Raw genomic sequence first — 18,234 nt, forward strand, 5'->3', positions numbered from 1 at the left:
GGCTGTAGTGCACTGTTGTGGTTTGGTCTAGCTGTCGCTGTGTCCGCATGTAGCGCTTGCTGCTATTGTTATTCTGCATTCGTCTCCGCACGCAGACCAACTGTAGTACACTGTGTTACCAGACGTCTGTTATAGTGTAGTGTTGTAGGAACTGTGACCATGGTGTATTCGAACTCTGAAAAGGCGGAGATGATACTCGTCTATGGCTAGTGTCGACGAAATGCAGCTGAAGCCTGCAGGGTGTATGCAGAACGGTACCCGGACAGAGAGCATCCAACGTTCCGCACATTGCAAAACATCTACCGCCAAATGTATGCAACAGGTATGGTCGTAGCACGCGAACGGGTCCGTAACAGGCCCGTCACAGGAGAAGCGGGTGCAGTTGGTGTGTTAGCTGCTGTTGCCATGAACCCACACATGAGTACACGGGACATTGCGAGAGCCGGTGGACTGAGAAAGTAGTGTCATGCGCATACTGCATCGTCACCGCTTTTACCCGTTTCATGTGTCGCTACAGCAGCAATTACGTGGTGATGACTTTAATCATCGAGTGCGATTCTGTCAATGGGCATTAACAGAGAATGCGTTGCAGTTCTACCTGTTTACCGATGAAGCGGGTTTCACAAACCACGGGGCAGTGAATCTACTGAACATGCATTACTGGTCCGTGGACAATCCTCGCTGCCTCAGACAGGTAGAGCGACAGCGACCGTGGACTGTAAATGTATGGTGGGGAATCATTGGCGACCACCTCATTGGTCCTCACTTCATTGCAGGGGCCCAAACAGCTGCAACATACATCGCGTTTCTACATAATGATCCGCCAACGTTGCTCGAAAATGTCCCACTGGAAACGCGTCGACGTATGTGGTATCAGCATTATGGTGCACCTGCACATTCCGCAATTAACACTAGGCTGACCCTTGACAGGATGTTCAACGGGCGTTTCATAGGACGTGGAGGACGCATAAATTGGCCAGCCCGTTCTCCCGATCTTACACCTCTGGACCTCTTTCTGTGGCGTACGTTAAAGGAGAATGTGTACCGTGATGTGCCTACAACCCCAGAGGATATGAAACAACGTATTGTGGCAGCCTGCGGCTACATTACACCAGATGTACTGCGGCGTGTACGACATTCATTACGCCAGAGATTGCAATTGTGTGCAGCAAATGATGGCCACCACATTGAACATCTATTGGCCTGACATGTCGGGACACACTATTCCACTCCGTAATTGAAAGCGGAAACCACGTGTGTACGTGTACCTCACCTCTCATGGTAATGTACATGTGCCTCAGTGAAAAAGACCAATAAAAAGGTGTTAGCATGTGAACGTAATGTGCTGTTCCAGTCTCTTCTGTGCCTAAGGTCCATCACCGTTCCCTTTGGATCCCTACGTAATTTGGTGCTCTCCGATACACACGATCGAACAGCCGAGGAGTGGTACTCAAGCGTCAACTTTAGGTTACAATATCTCCGGATGTAATTAACATTTTACAATGCAACAAACGGCACTGATTACGTATTTGTTTATATGTTCAGATGAGCTAACAAAACTAACGGGGTTCCATTTAAAAAAAACGTAGGTTTGTGTTGAAAAAACATACTTCCGTGCATTTTTTTATGGTTTGTATTAACCAATTACACTAGACCCTCTCCTCACGTTCGGTCTGTGAAATCGATTCGTCAGTATTTGATGTGGTTTACGAAATATATCCAGCGGTAATGTTAGGTGACTCACCCTGTATAGCCTGCAGGCTGCTCATTAAGTCGGTATACATTAAAACACTGTATATATTAAAACACTGTGGAGGAAGGCCTGAGTAACAAAATGGAGGGCCCATTAATGGCTAGCAGTACTGCTGAGAACACACTACATGATCCCATCAATAAATCGTGTCCAATGCCAGTAGGAAACATAGAAGTGTGTCCCACCTTATCTATCGTTTTAGAACCATCAGTGTAGAAGGTAGCACCATGTAACTCTTCAAGGGTAGAACATAAAAGACACCTGAATACCATAGAGGCGACAGAGACCTTAGGACCCTGGATTGGGTGGCAAATATGGGGCAGCCATATCAGCTTTTTATCTAAAAGAAACGGGACGGTGCTACGACATCCAGACGCTGGTCGCCTAAATAAAGTTCTGGATCGAGATGTACTGTGGGTGAACAGCAAAAATGCATAACCCGCTTTTTGGAGGGGGGAGAACGAAGCCATGGGAGGAGCCCACACAGAGGCCCGTCAGGTTGCATCTTGGAGCTGGAGTTCAGCAGATGCTACTGCGTGGGAGCGGCACCAGATGCAAAATCTTCGACACACAACGCCGGGTAACCACAGGCTCAAAGGAGCTTACAAGCTTATTGATGGCTATGAGCAAAAGTGTGACACTTAATACACAACCCTGTGGGATATCTTTCTCCTGGATCAGAGGGGGATGCTGAATGAAGTGCCAACTGCAACCTGGAAGAGCCAGTGGGATGCAAACTCGAGGATAAAGATCGAAAGGGGGCTGCAAAATCCCCAGTCACAAAGAGTAACTGAAATGTTGCGCCAAGCTGTGTCATATGGCTTATGTAGGTTAAAGAAGACCATGGCAAGGTGCCAGCAGTTAGCAAAAGCCTGTCAGATTGCTGTTTCCAATGTGAGTAAATGGTCAGTTTTAGATCGTCCTTCCCAGAAGCCACACTGATATGGGGACAAAAGACCCTGAGATTTGAGTTCCCAACATAATCTGAAGCTAACCATCCTCTCCAACAGTTTACAAAAAAAACTGGTCAGCCGAATTGGGCGGCAACTGTCTAGAGTCATTGGGTTCTTCCCAAGCTTTAGGATGAGGATAACTATGCTGTCTCACCAATTGCGAGTGGTAGACACCCATGAGCTAAATGTAGTTGAAGACCCCCGAGTAGATGTTGCCTCTGTTTAACATCGAAGTGATGGATCATCTGGTTGTGGAAGGAATCTGTGCCTTGGACTGTGTCATATGAAGAGGTAAGAGCCTGCAAGAATTCCCATTCAGTGAATGGTTCATTACAGAATCCGTCTTGATGGGGGTTGTAACATAGGGGAGTATCTTCTACTATTCGTTTCCGTCTGAGGAAGGTAGCAGGATAGGAAGAGGACGCCGATGCTGTTGCATAGTGTTTTGCATGGATCAACTGGATCAGTACACACAGCGCCCCGTACAGCAAGACCCTGGAAGGTTGATTGTCGCTGGCAGTCCAGAAGGCTTCAGAGCTTGGACCAAACCAGTGATGAAGTGGCATACTTCATCAAGGAGGAAACGTAGTGCCCAAGCATTCCTTTTTCCTCTGCTTAATAGGGTAGCGAGCCTTAGCATGGAATCACTTGAAAGCGATAAGGTTGGTCTCTGAAGGGTATTGTTGAAATCGTTGCAGCGCCCGTCGGCAGATCTGGATAGTAACTGGTACATTCTTGGTCCACCACGGTACTGGTCGACGATGATGGGGGACCTGTGGTTAGGAGGATAGCAGTGCCAGAGACTCTTTGCATGTCTGCATTAATGCAACCCGAGAGAGAGCTGTCAAACTGCAGAGCAAATATATATATGGGGGGGGGGGGGGAGGGGCTCGTGGCAGCAGGGGAACGATAGAACCATCGGAAAGTGGTCACTCTTATTAAGGTCACAACTGGATGAACAACGTAGTGAAAGCCATGATAGCAGCGGAGGAGGTAGTGAGACTGATAGCAGTAAAGATACCACGAGTGGCACATAAATGGGTAGGAGAAAAGATTGTATAAGTCTATGAGAAGACTTCCTCCACTGAAGTGGCACTCCCTCACAGCGGATGGTCTGCATTGAAGTATATGAGGAGGAGATATGGGGGGCAGGAGTTGCTATATTAAGGTAGGCAGGCCCACATAAGGAAGTAGCCTACCCGGAGGGCGGTAGACATTGTAAATGATGATTGCTAGGGTTGTTCGCACTCTTACTGCTACTGCTTCGAAGTTGCTAGGAAGGGTGATCCAATCACTAATGACACCGGTGTGAGCCAAAGAGCAGACCCTTCCAGATACTATCTCACGGCCAGCATGGTTCAGCCAGAACGCCTGATAACCACAAAACACTGGAGAATGGTCATCACAGAACTGCGTTTCTTTAAGGGCAAGACAGAACGCAAAATAAGAGGACACAAGTTGAATTTTTGGTAGGTGGCGGTGATGTCCGTTGCATTTCCACTGGATTGTCTTGTGGAAAAAAGAGTCCAAGTTAGACAGAGAAGCCAACGGGAGGTCATATCACTGGCTCAGTTGTCATCAATGAGGATGGGGTGACATCCATAAAAAGCGGGTCTAATTCGGAATGAGGAGCGAGCCAAGCCCTCTGGGATACTCCGCCTCCGCCGCCGCCGCCCCCTCCTTCTCCCTGCACTGAAGCTTACTGGCACACGGCGCACATGTGTAGCTCATACACAGCTATGAATGTAATGGGGATTTTTAATGTTTCCGTTTACTACCATTATTACGCTTTATGTTTTTCTACGGTTGATGAAATGCTAGTATAAAGCCTGCGAACATTGTCTTTTTCAAATTTTGTTAATAACAGTTTTCAAAATACTAAAGCTTAAATCATACCTGGTGGAACGCTAAATTGCCCGAGTCTTCTTTTTAATAGTGAATTCACTGGGGAGACTATATTTCAATACGCCTCTGACGAAAGATAATGATTTTAAGATAGGTAACCTTAAGTCATAGCCTTTACATCGTCTTCAAATGACCAGTTAGTACACCGTCCTTTCATGCCCATTTGTTGACAGAGAAAGAGCCTCAATAACTTTTTGAACATGTTTTAATTTAAATAACTCAGCGCTACATCGAGAGAGACGATCCTGTAACTCTGCATTCTTTTGCCAAAGGTCTTGCATTTCTGTTTCCATAATTTCTTTGATTGCTTAAGGACGCATTGTCGGATTCACAGCAATGTTAGTTTACACGACTAAAGTTTCGTCTAGTAGTAATTTCTTCATTAGCTGGTAATATATTTACCCGTGAAATATTCTTTACTTGTTTACGGTAACTTCGCTTTTGTGCACTAATAAAATGGTTCAAATGGCTCTGAGAACTATGGGACTCAACTGCTGTGGTCATCAGTCCCCTAGAACTTAGAACTACTTAAACCTAACTAACCTAAGGACATCACACACATCCATGCCCGAGGCAGGATTCGAACCTGCGACCGTAGCAGTCGCACGGTTCCGGACTGCGCGCCTAGAACCGCAAGACCACCGCGGCCGGCTTTGTGCACTAATATTTGTCTCATTAAGCTCATTGCTACGTCCTAAATCAGCGCCGGAGGATGGCATATTTAAACCTGGAACAGCATTAGTTTTTAGCTTACGTTCCGAGAGAATGTTTAACAGTTCACCTTTCAAATCCCTTTCATAATTCGAATCAGTAAAATGTGCTGAGTAGGCACGAGAATTTTCAGCTGAAAACGAATCTGTACATTTAAAAGCATTTATCCAATTTCGTTTTGTCTCACTGTGTTTAGGAAATTTGTGTATTCCTAACTTAAATTCAAACAATGAAAAATCCAGGACTGACTGTAACAATATTATGAAATGGATTGTTTCTATTCACCATATAGCAGAGATGCTGCTGAGTCGACGATAGCCAATCTGGCTTCAGCAGCCAGAGACTGTGCGTGTTCGATTTCCGACCTGTTGTGCCTATCTGCGACTGTCTCCGCTATATGGTCAGTAGCATCTGTCCTTTCCACAATATCGTTAATTCCTAACTTACTTGATCGAGCGAGGTGGCGCAATGGTTAGAACACTGGACTCGCATTCGGGAGGACGACAGTTCAAACCCGTGTCCGGCCATCCTGATGTAGGTTTGCCGTGATTTCCCTAAATCGCATCAGGCGAATGCCGGGATAGTTCTTGTCAAAGGCCACAGCCGACTTCCTTCCCTATTCCAAAGGGACTGATGACCTTACTGTTTGGTCCCCTCCCCAAAACCAACCAACCAACCAGCCAACCAACCAACCTCAGCTTGCTTTGTTTTCTGCTGTATTTAGTACAACTGCCGATCGCTCAGCACACCATTATGTTTCAGTTGTAAACTTACTCGAAAATATCCCGCAATATACTGATTATTACGGCGTAACTCAACACAATCGCCGGTTACCATTAAAATTTGACACTGCCGTAAGCAACCTTATTCTCGCTCGTGAACAAAATTACAATACATTACGGCAATAGCGGGCTCTGAGCGCTGGTTGGGTTCACTATGACGTCAGTGGCGTGACTTACTGCTGCGTCTACACCTCGTGACACCTACCGTGTGTTCCAGTATCCGTGGTTAGTATCATAATCCAGATGAAACGTCAAAATATAGCTTATCTGCGCGAATGATGAAAATAAAGGATGAGTAACACTTGTTAATATGTAAGAGAATGGTGATAATATCTGCTTTTCGCAGATAACAGAGACTTGGACCCAAATTAGACAAATTAATATTTCAAATATTTTCAGAGAAGCACGTGTAAAACCTGAACTGATTTTGGTCTCCAAAATAAAGTAGGAGCCTGTAGCATCTGAACTGTAAATTTGTTGACAGTCACACATGTTCAATTAAACATATCTAAATTTGCTTTATACACTATGCGCAGTAGTGATGAACACATACGTCGTCAGCTACTCACGAAAGAAACTTGAGTAACATAATGAACTGAGGGCAACCACTGCACACACGATGTTCGTAAACCTGGAGAATGCTTTAGACTTAGAATAACACTTTGGAAGTTTTGTAGAAAGTAGGAGCAAAATATAAATACAAAGTAATTTGTGGTATTTTCTTAGGGCTGGGGGCTACGAAAAACTATTCAAAACTAAGCACACGTATGGACATGAGTTTACCTAAAAATTTCTGAAACTCGAAATTGCTCTCTGTGGAAACAACATTCTACTTGAAACACATTTGACTTGAGCATAAACAGGATAAAATTAATGACGATATTGAAATACCTGTAATATACTTAAATTTGGTATACGGAAAGGAACAGTCTAAATAAATACAGAATTATATAATACATCAGAAGCCAGAAAATGGATACTAGAAAGAAGTAAAAAACAAATCAGCTCTCAAACAATTTTTAATCACAAAAATATTTCTGAAGGCACACATCTGGAGCCTTTTACTGCATAGATGTATGCCTTGCCAGAAGAAAATACTACACGAAACAGGAATATTTTTAAATGGCGTTAGAGGGGTAACTAAGAAACTGCATGGATGAAGTGCGACAGGAAACAGCTTTGAACAGACCACAGAAATATTCTTTGAAAAACGAGTAGTAAAAGAAGTAAGTTAACGGCAAATATCCAAATGCGTACACAAGAAGATTGGGCATAGTGTAAAAAGAGAAACGCAGCCCAAAAATCCGGATGGAAATTGTTTACTACTGGGAACGTTAAACTTCCTTTTGAAATTCTTATTTATGATAGTTTCAGAGTAAAAAATAGTGTATGAAGAATAATCACAAATTGAGAAAATTTTTTTTTGAGGAGCTATAAACGTAAATGGTTGTTTACTTCTGTGTCCGACGAACCTTCGTTTCACCTCACTTGCGCACTGCATCAAACAGGACGAATGAAACTAGTAAGTAAATGGCGTGACGTAAGCGTCTGCGTTGCATAACGCGAAGTTGTAATCTGCAGTAGTATTGACGCTAAAGTTAAAGAGACAGGCCATAGTTCGGAAATAATAGTATGTGACGACACCTTCCTGTGAACGTTGTTACTTCAGAGCAAGTGCCATTCGATGACACTACAAGACTCGTCACTGAAGTCTATTACTCCAAATAACGCATCCATAACCTCAGTAAACGAACGATAAGCCACCTTCTGCGCGGTACATAGTGCACTTTGTCCATGGCCACAGTTGTGTATTTATACTGTCGACGTTGCAATATTATTCGCATCCTTTAGAAAACCCAATGCGCGCGCGTTAATTCTGTAAATATTAGCTGTTCCATTCCATCTATTTCGACAATCTACTAACAAATGGTCAGGGTAGTAAGTATTATATTCAAATGCTTTACGTTTTTATGTTGTACATTCTGACATGTTCCACACCCTAGAGAATCATCATTTGTTTGGTCTATGGAACGAAAACTGAATCTAATCTAATAAACTAATATGCCGCTACCTTTGTCACAATTACAAGTTTTTCCAAACAAAACAGAAGCCAGATACACACACACACACACACACACACACACACACACACACACACACACACACACACACCAGAGCTGACAGGACGCACTTCAAACAGTAAAACAATGAACATAACACTGCAACATCTGGCTTCTGTTTTGTTTGGAAAAACTTGTAATTGTGACAAAGGTAGCGGCATATTAGTTTATTAGATTAGATTCAGTTTTCGTTCCATAGACCAAACAAATTATGATTCTCTAGGGTGTGGAACATGTCAGAATGTACAACATAAAAACGTAAAGCATTTGAATATAATACTTACTACCCTGACCATTTGTTAGTAAATTGTCGAAATAGATGGAATGGAACAGCTAATATTTACAGAATTAACGCGCTGTCGGAATGAAACATTGTTATGCACTATTAATAAATTTATCATACACGAAATATCTAATCTTGACTTGTGACCACGTGCTGTCAAAATTGAAATCTAAGGGATATGTCTTATTTGCACCTGCTATCTCACTTCGTGAACGTTGTTATGTCGATACTATCTGCGCATACTCTCTTGTTGCCACTAGCGCATGCTACTCGTGAGATCCGTAATGTTAGGTCCCTTTGTCAGGACCTAACTATATACACCTTTACTGTATTGCCTATTTTCGTCTTTGTAATTTCACTGTCAACTCGTTTGTTCAGTAGGCTGATGTGAAAAGGACAGCTTTTCTGGCACATGATGTTTCTACAGATCTTGGAACGCGGTACATAGTGCACTTTGTCCATGGCCACAGTTGTGTATTTATACTGCCGACGTTGCAATATTATTCGTATCCTTTAGAAAACCCAATGTACTTTTTACACAAAATATTCCGCTTGACATGGAAGAGTGTCCTGTTAACACTGTATCCGTCCACAGAATTTATGCTGACTAATCGGCAAGGCACGGATTCGGATCTCAGAAGATTAGCCTCATGCGCTTCCCCGCGGTTTTGCCATTTTGGGAACGGGAGAGAGGTGTTTTACATTGAAGAAATTAGCATTTGTATTCAGGTAACGAATGTTTCGTCTATAGTGACGACACACTAGCAGGTTTTACCCGAATCTCATTGGGAGTTTCAGGTTTTGTTGAGAAAGCCAAATCCGCTTCAGATGAAGTGTCAACGTGTACTGCCCATGTCCAGAACATAATTAAGGATAAGTTGAACGTCTTCGTTGATATACTTTCATAGATCTGTGTCAATTGTTAGTCATCCCTTGGGAGGTCAGTATTTCATTTGCTGTTCCGGGCTTGTAACCGCTTACGGTCGCCCTTGGCGAATGCAGTGTTAGTTCTGCTCCTGGGCCTGTTGGAATTCATTTTCGTACATTTCCACTGTCACACAGAATGGTGCATGTGTATCCGGTGCAACTGCCGTGTTTCGTGGGCCTGATTTTCGGTCAATCCTTTTCTGTGTACGTAACGAATGACTGCTGGTTGGAATCTTTGCTATGTCTCGTTGCGTCCACTACCGTAAATTAGTTGCTGCAGCTCTCAGTCAAGACTGCGGCTTTTTAACATTTGCAAGCTTTTTGGCTGCACATAGAAACACATTGTCGAAAGTTCCTGAGAACGGCTTAGAAGATACAACGTGATGCATTCGTTTTGATTTGCCTGAAACTTAATCTAACGTATCTTCGTATTAATAAAACTATGTACGGAAGAGTTTATGAAGCAGGGTAACTTATTTGTGTGCCTAAATTTAAAATGTTTGAATATGTTTTCTCTTATGAGTATGCATGTGCTCGTCGTCCAAAACACCATTGAACTGTCCGATACAAATTTCTTTCAGTATCGCGAAACTTAAAAATCAAAGTGGCCTTTGGGAACATCAAATCATGCTGCTGCGTCATAAAATGAAAAATTGTTCTATTCCAGTTCGCAAATGTCTAACTCAGTGCCTATGCTTTTCTATTGGAAGTAGCATCTGATTAAAAATTACTTTAACCACCGATAACGTAGTAAATACTTATCTATTTTGCGAAGTAAATTGAATCAGGCTTCTCAGAACGTAGAATTTATTTTACTACCACGTTATTTGGGTATATCAATTACAGTAGTTAGTCTATCGAAATCCTGAAGATCACATTACAAGTAGAGAAAAGTACATTGTAGGTGTATTCGGATTTGCACGTGCTGTTAGTGTCCGCCAGAGAAAATCCTTCAGAATTTCGAATTCTGATGTGAGATTTCTTTGGATTGAGTGCGAACTTCCTAAAACAGTCCTCGTTCGGAGAACATCGCACCGACTATAACAAAGCACAATTTGTGGTTTCCGTTGTCCATTATAATTATTTTAACATTGTTTCTGCCTGGCAGTTTGGCAAAAATGTGATGATATAGTGTTTGCTGGTGACAAAATATTTTGAGACAGAATCACTGTGTATTTTTCTGTCTTGACTTTTATAAGCTTTCCTTTCACCGACCAGGCGTACTGCAGTTTATCAGTGCCTTATCGTAGTCAGTGCACCGCACGACAATCGGTTTTGGTTGAAACATCGCTTGGACTTGGAGCCAATGAAAATTGGAAAGGAAGTAGACACACTAAGAGCAAAACATGTATAACTACAAGATAACTCGATGTAACAGCATAGCACACGTAGGATTAAGGAGGTTCGTGTAATACAAAACAGGACATAAATCATTTCTTTAAACTTATCTAACTAGGGGAGTAGACTAGGTTATCAGTTGAGGTCGATGACCTGTTTTGAGGTCAACGTTGGCAATGAACATTCAGCGTGCAGAAATCCCCAAATTTCTCTGCGTTATATTTTTTCAAACAACATTCGGTGTTTGACTCCATCATTGGTCATTTGTTGGAGGGTGACGGCTGATCTGCTGAAGTCTTCTTTCCGTAGCTTTGTGACTCTTGTCTTGCCAATTGTGGCTTTAATTTGCATTACGATATTCGGGTCCACACTTGCCCTCTTAGCTTGGAAGAAAACATTCTAGGCAGTAGAGAATGCGTCCTCTTTGAGAAGGAATTCGCGCACAGTGTTCAACAGCTAGAAACACTTCCCCACTATCTTCAGATGTTTCTCGCACGTGCTTTATCGACAAGACCAATTACTAGCTGTGAAATAGTATTCCGGAAATTTGCTTGAGTAAATTTACAAAATGAACCTGACTTTGCAGTAGAATGCGTGCTTGTTTTTAAAACTCAAACTGTTTACGGGGTCAGAACTCTAAACCGGAACCCTGACTTCGTCGAGTCATTTTCTTAGGGCTGAGGTATACATCCGCTACTCAGAACCCTCCCTCACAGCTTCATTCATGTCGGTGTATCTACTTTCTGCTAGGAAATGTCAGAACATTGCACACTTCGCTGTGGAGTGAAAGATTCATTTTGAAAACAACCCCCTAGGCGATGGCTAAGCCATTTCTTCGCAGAATTCTATCTTCCAAGACTGCTGGCCCGGCAAGATGTGCAGCAGAAATTCTGTGACGCTTGTTATGTACGAGGGAGAGATGTGAGGGTGGGTCGTGCCTTGGTAGTTTAGGTAAGAACACTGCTCAGGAAAAGTTCTGGATTTGAATCCTGGTCCGCATACAGTTTGGATCTGCTACAAAGTTTCAGAACTTCGCAAATTGATCTTTATCCCGTCACTAGAGACTGCGCACAAGGTGGAGTAGAGGATGGTAGAAGAAACTGGTCACTTTCCCTTACAGAAACACTCAGCATTCTTCTCATTCGTTTTTGGGAATCAATTATGGATTTGAAATCCACAAATTTGCGAGTCTCGTGCGTTAGCTACAGTCCCAACTCGGCACGAGGACAGTAGGAGACTGAACAAACTACCAAAAGGGGCCACAGACTGGAATCCTGTGCGCAGTTCCTCAGGTAAAATGTTAGGGATTACAACAACTGAAACAAATAATTCTTCGAAGGACTGCACTATTCTGCTAACAGAGTTCTGACAGGATACGGTATGATCTGTATTTAAAACGAAAACACGTAGCGAAAGGCTGAATGAATTATTTAATGAATACTACAACATTAACCACCGTACTGGAGCTCTTTCTGTTACGTGTCTCTAACACAGATTCTTTTACTGGGCACCTTCTGAAACAAAACTGCTATAGACTGTATGTGGCTTTTAGATTGTTAGGGACTGTATACTGCCAACTTTTATCTGATGGTCATGTCGCCGCTTTGAAGTGACTTAGATGGACAGTAACTGCCGTATGAAGACTAAGAACACATTCTGTATAATTTGGACGACGCTCACGTCAAAGTTATTGTGATGGAACTCATACCTACTGTTTTGAACACAGGAGCAAATTGGAAACAATATACGAGGTTAAACGTGTGCTTTTGCTACACGCAGCTCTCCGTAAGGCAGACGCTAGACCAAATGGTTCAAAGTTTGTCGCATATTATCGATAACTGTCAGTGGCAAAAGATTAGAAATTACTTCCAGTGCTACAACAGTTTTCCATTACACTACTGTTTTTGCATCCTGAGTACTCAGACATGTTTAATGCGTTTTATCAATTATGACTTGGAAAATAATTACAAAATGTTTATTTTCGGTGTTTCATGTCGAACGAGCGTTGATCAGAACAAGGCTTCGTTTACTTGTTTGGGAGCCGACTATCGCCGACGGCCCTGTATCGCAGTTTTGTTCTCATTGCTTTTGATTATTCCTTAAACACTGGAGCTGTAAAAGAAAAAACCTATAAAACCGTACGAATTTATCTGTTTTAGTAAACAGTTCCATATTGTGCCTAGCACTGAAAGATTTTCTAACACAAGTTCTGACTTTAAACAAGAGGGTAACTATATTATCTGATTTACAACAGTGCAGGAGATAATCATTTTAACAGTGGAGATTAATAATTTCGTCGTTTGAATAAGTTTATTTGCCAACGTGTTCTTATCTCAACTAAGTTTAAAAACGACAATAAATGGTCTTAGGACAACATTTTTCAATTTACGAAATATTTCATTAGCAAAGATTGTTTTGCGGTACCAGTCGTCTAACATGAAAGATTTACCGCCAAGAATGGTAATTTTGTGGAAAACTTAGTTTATTCACAAATGAGAACGAAAACTTAGATATCTTAGTACAACATATATAAGTAACAACAATTTAATAGATTTGTGAATTTCAGAATTCTCTGCAGCTTCTAGTTAAGTATTCTGTTTAACGCTATAGCGACGTGGCACACAGTTACGCATAAAGTGAAGTTACTCTGTTTCCTCTACTTTGAGGATCATTAATTTATTAGTTGTGTTGGTATCCAACGGAACAGTCTTTGGCTATTTCATCTTATATTTTTAATTTTCTGCGACTTTTAGGAATAGGATTAATTTTTTATTGATATTTTCTCTACATTTCATAATTCGTTTAACACCCTCGATTTGATGATTAAGGATACGAGTAATTTCAGATTATTGACTCAAGAAAGTGGCATACACATATGAAAAGATGTTTACACATGCTAATTAAAAGGATAAAAGTAATCTACTTTAAACCCGCCTCCTCAAACTTCTGTGGACGCTCATGTAATGGATATTGTTTAGTAGCAGGTGCTCCTACAGCCATTTGTCGTGAAATGTCAAAACGATTTCGTGGCCCAATGCGAAACTCGCATGAGTTGCACCCGCAGCCCTTCAAATGCAGACACCCATTTTACACCCTTAGCTGTGCCCTTCCTAAATAGGCTAATTCTGCTGCCGTGTTACATCGTCCCGCTGACAACGCCAAAGGACGCACAAAAAGAAGCGCCCATAGACAGAGACTATGCCCCAAACACCTACTCTTACTGCAATCCGCAAGAAAAGCTCTTTAGATGATGCAGAAACCTGGAAGAAGCTGGGATACTGGCGCATGGTGGTTCCCTGCGCGCACACAAATTGATAAATGAGGACGCCGCTGTGACGATAATCAACTTTGAGTGTTTCGTGTACTTGATAAGACTGCCAAGCCTTAGTGTGTGTCCGCATCTTCGTGCAATTTTATTCTCCCCCCCCCCCCCCCCCCCCTCTAAGTGGCTGAACTGGCCTATTTTCGGGTTGTTACAACTTAAGGCGATACCTCCTTTAATATAAATGCACTGCAGTGTTCAGACTAGAGTTTCGGCCTCTACATTCTTATTTATATTTCAACCTTAAATTGTTATTTTGAAAAGTATTTTTGTAAATGTTGTAGGTGAAAGAAAAATTGCAAAAAGATTAAACAAGAAAATTGTAAGATGTAGACCTGTTTTAAAACATCAGGTAACAGGTATATTATTTGGCAATAAATAAATTCTTGGCTTCATCTCAGTTTTACGCCAAGAGCTGTCAGGTTTAGTTCTTTATTATGTATCGTACCTACAACCATCAACATTTAAGCATTGCAGGCTTACGACTCTAAGCTAAATATCGGCGGTTTCTGCTCCCGTTAGACATGAATACACGCTTTCCGTTTCTTCCCTCATTTACACAGCGCAATTCTTTTTTTTCCTCTCGTTTCGCTACGTCAAAGTACCTTTAACAATTGGCGCTACCACTATTCTTCAGCTCTACGGAACTACTGTGGCGTCTATGACGTCAGTCGAGCGCATACTGTAACTATCAAAACAAGTCTATCCTTGGGAGAATAAGGGATTTTGCGGAGACAACTACGCCTTCAATCTTGTTAAAACCTCAAATTAAGCCACAATGGGCTCTTGAGCACTGACCGGAATAATATACTGAAAATTGGTAGTTCTCTAGCGTATAGAGTAATTCGCACTATCAGATGTCTACACTGTCGATACTTCAAATAAACTTTATCTTACAGACTGACGTTTCTGAACACGACAGTTTTTGTCAACTTTCGCTGAACAGGTAGCCTAAGTTGCAGACTTTCTTCCTGATATGCACCAGAGCTGCAGTACTTTAACTGCCACATTCTTAATTCGGGTATAGAAATTCACTTCCGTGCCTGCGGACACTGAAGAAGTTTATCACTAAATACGCTAACGAATAATCAATGGTAATTGGGTATAGTCTCGCATTTGTAGAAATTCATTTTCTGATAAACAGAAGTCTTACGCGAAATCTTATCTGGGGAATACTAGGGCTAGGTTAGGATTACGGGAAAAGAGCCTAACTCGACAGACACTGTAAAAGAATTCATCGTGGATACGATGCGCTGATGCTTTCTCAGGCCGGGAAGAAACCGTTTCCGACGCGACCTGTCAAATCGCCGGTCAAATTCCTGCCAGATAAGATTAAACCGGTCGCCACACTGTGTACCGAAGGACTTTGATCCGTGACAACCAGTTAGCAGAAAAACTCCCCACTCTGCGTGTCACTAGGCATGTGGGCCGCACTAAAAAGTCGTACGGGACTGTCGCCGGTGACTACAGCGGGTTCCGTCCCTTACTGGGAACTCCAGAGTTGCGGTGCAGTTTCTGTGCCAAGGCAAGATGAATCATTTCCGACGGACAAACAACAGGACAAGATAAGCTACGGGAGTGTTAATGTAACGAAAGTATGTTCAAGCTGTCCTGCACGGGTGAGGCCCAAAACTTGTTGGCCGAGTCAAAGCAACTCTCTTCCAAATATTGGAAGGCTTGGCTATAAATTATTAGTCATTTTACGTAGGAACCAGAGGATATGTCGTTCTTGCATGTGTTTGCAAGACCTAATTTGTGAGGGGGACGGAGGTAGAGAAAAATTGCTCAATGGCAAATTCATGGCAATTTAAAGTGCCATTCACGTTTGCGAAGGATATGTACGTGCTGATACTTCCGTGTTACGCAAAATCTGCGGCTGCAGTAGGGCATTAAACAAGACATACTTTATTTGTTATGTAACATACCGTTGGAGATCTATTCTTGGTAGAACATTATAATGTCCGAAGATGGCCTTTTAAGCCGAAAACCGGTTAACACAAAATAATACTGTAGAACAAAAGCAAACTGGTGCTTTTCATTTATCATAACCTATAAATTATGCCTTCCTTTCAAATAAAATGTCGAGCAATAAACTAGAGTATCATTTAGTAGCAATTTCACACGTCTTCCCCTCCTCCCCCCATTTCAGTGTTCCAGGGTTAAGGACTTCGCATTAGCTTAGTTGGGCAAACCTGGGAGAGAAAAATCAGTCAATCTTGTTACAGAAAGCATCTGTGAATTTGGTTTAAGTACTGAAAAACATGCGAAAGCTAGATAAACGAACGGATGGATGAAAGTACGTATAAGAATTTGAACTCTAGACGCTAAGAATCCAATTGTAAAATTCTGGTTGGACATACACCATTAACACACTAGGCTACTTTAACGGAAACAGTAATAGTAAATAGCTATTACGAGAAAGAAAAATTTAGATGGCAACAATATTTTCATCTGTCAATTTTTTTCCGCATAGAAATTCTTTCCCAATTGTATTTGTAAGAATTCATTAAATCGGCAACATATATACCAGTAACAGTCTCGCTAGCCTGTCTTTCACTGACAACATTCATTGCGCAGAAGTTGCCCCCAGTGATCTGTTTTGAAACAGAACGATGGTTCGTCAGTATTGCGGCAACGAACCGTAGAAACCAGGTCACCTCCTAGCAAGCGATAAGTTCAGAGGAAAGTTTTGGCCGTGAAAGAGGTATTTGGAACGCCCCCTCAAGAAGGAAGATTAGGGCTTAACGTTCGATCAACAGCGATGTGACTAAGAGGCGGTACGGAAGTGGATATCACAATGGTTGCAGATGTTTACAGTCAATCAGGAGAGATCCAGCACTAATTAACGGCTCTCGTAGCACGGACGTGAAATGCAATGGTGCGTGCTCGGATTAGTTCATCTCCGCACGTGACTGCGCGGCGTGAAAGTGTAGCTGCGGCGCAGCGCCGTCGGCGCACGCGTTCAGCTGTATTGTAAACAGCCGCTGCTAGGCTGGAGAGTGGCGTAGCGACACTTACGGCCTGTCGGGCTGCGACTTCCTGGCCTTGGCCTCCTCGTGCTGGATCTCCTCGGCCCTGGTGACGCTCTTGGTGCGCCTGTAGCGCACGCGCGTCGCTGCCTCGCCCATCGCCGTCGTCGTCGCCATAGCTAGCCTAGCACTGTAGCGCCCGCCACTGCTGCTCGGCCTCACTGGTCTCCCTAGCAGGCGGCTGCCGCGCCTGCCACAGCCGTATCAACAGCGCCCCCCACCACCTGTCCTCCCGCTTCCTCCCCCCCCCCCCCCCTCCCCTACCCACCCCCTTCAACGTCCCGCTAGCCGGCAGACAGCACACTTTTCCCCGCGAAGGCGGCCTGACGCAACGGCCACGCAACACAAACATACGTGGCCCGGCCAACGTTGCATCCGCGGGCGCTTTACGTTTTCCAGAAGCCAGCTTCTGTTCACCACGTTATCGGAAAACAGCTGAATACACTTGGATGTTGCTGCAGGACCCTACACAACCACCAACGGACCAGCTGTCGTACCGACAAATTGGACATTTGTATGCGTTTCGACAGACCGACCGACGAACTTCCCATATCGGCCAGCTTCCGTTCACCACGTTATCGGAAAACCCGACAGTGCCGCCTCCCCCACCCCAGTCCTGCCATTCTTTACGACAAATTGTACCGTGTGAAGCGCTGTCGTCCCAACCGCCCGACAGAAGTTCGTCTTTTGTCACTGCGCGCGGGAGTAAATGCTGTTCTAATATGAAGGGCTTATTTCAATCGTAGTACAAGTCCATTTTTGTTCATTCTGAGATACAGAGTCCTAAAGTTAAATAAACGCTGAAAACTCTGCAGTTGAGATACCAGAAATATTCACGTATAGGTGTATATACTTGAATATTTCTGGTATCTCAACTGCAGATTCACGTGTATATACTTGTATATTTCTGGTATCTCAACTGCAGAGTTTTCAGCGCTCATTTAACTTTAGGACCCTGCATCTCAGAATGAATAAAAATGGACTTGTACTACTATTGAAATAAGCCCTTCATATACAAAAGATGATATGAGGTGGACGAATCTTTAAGAACAATTTCTGGAGAAATTTAAAGACCGCAAATGTTTGTGGGACACGTCGTACGAGAGATATA

At 42.9% G+C, this 18,234-nt stretch overlaps 1 protein-coding gene across 1 annotated transcript in view; it reads right to left on the minus strand.

Moving 5' to 3' along the window:
• LOC124798201 (diacylglycerol O-acyltransferase 1) overlaps positions 1-17,280 on the minus strand; it is a 144,746-nt gene extending 127,466 nt beyond the window's left edge. The window contains exon 1 of the mRNA XM_047261502.1: positions 17,113-17,280. Within this exon, the coding sequence (XP_047117458.1) occupies positions 17,113-17,240 (128 nt within the window). The 5' untranslated portion in view covers positions 17,241-17,280. The remainder of the gene's footprint in view (positions 1-17,112) is intronic.
• Between the last annotated feature and the right edge of the window lie 954 nt (positions 17,281-18,234).

Source organism: Schistocerca piceifrons, chromosome 5, assembly GCF_021461385.2.
Source record: "Schistocerca piceifrons isolate TAMUIC-IGC-003096 chromosome 5, iqSchPice1.1, whole genome shotgun sequence".
In the NCBI taxonomy this organism is placed as follows: Eukaryota; Metazoa; Arthropoda; class Insecta; order Orthoptera; family Acrididae; genus Schistocerca; species Schistocerca piceifrons.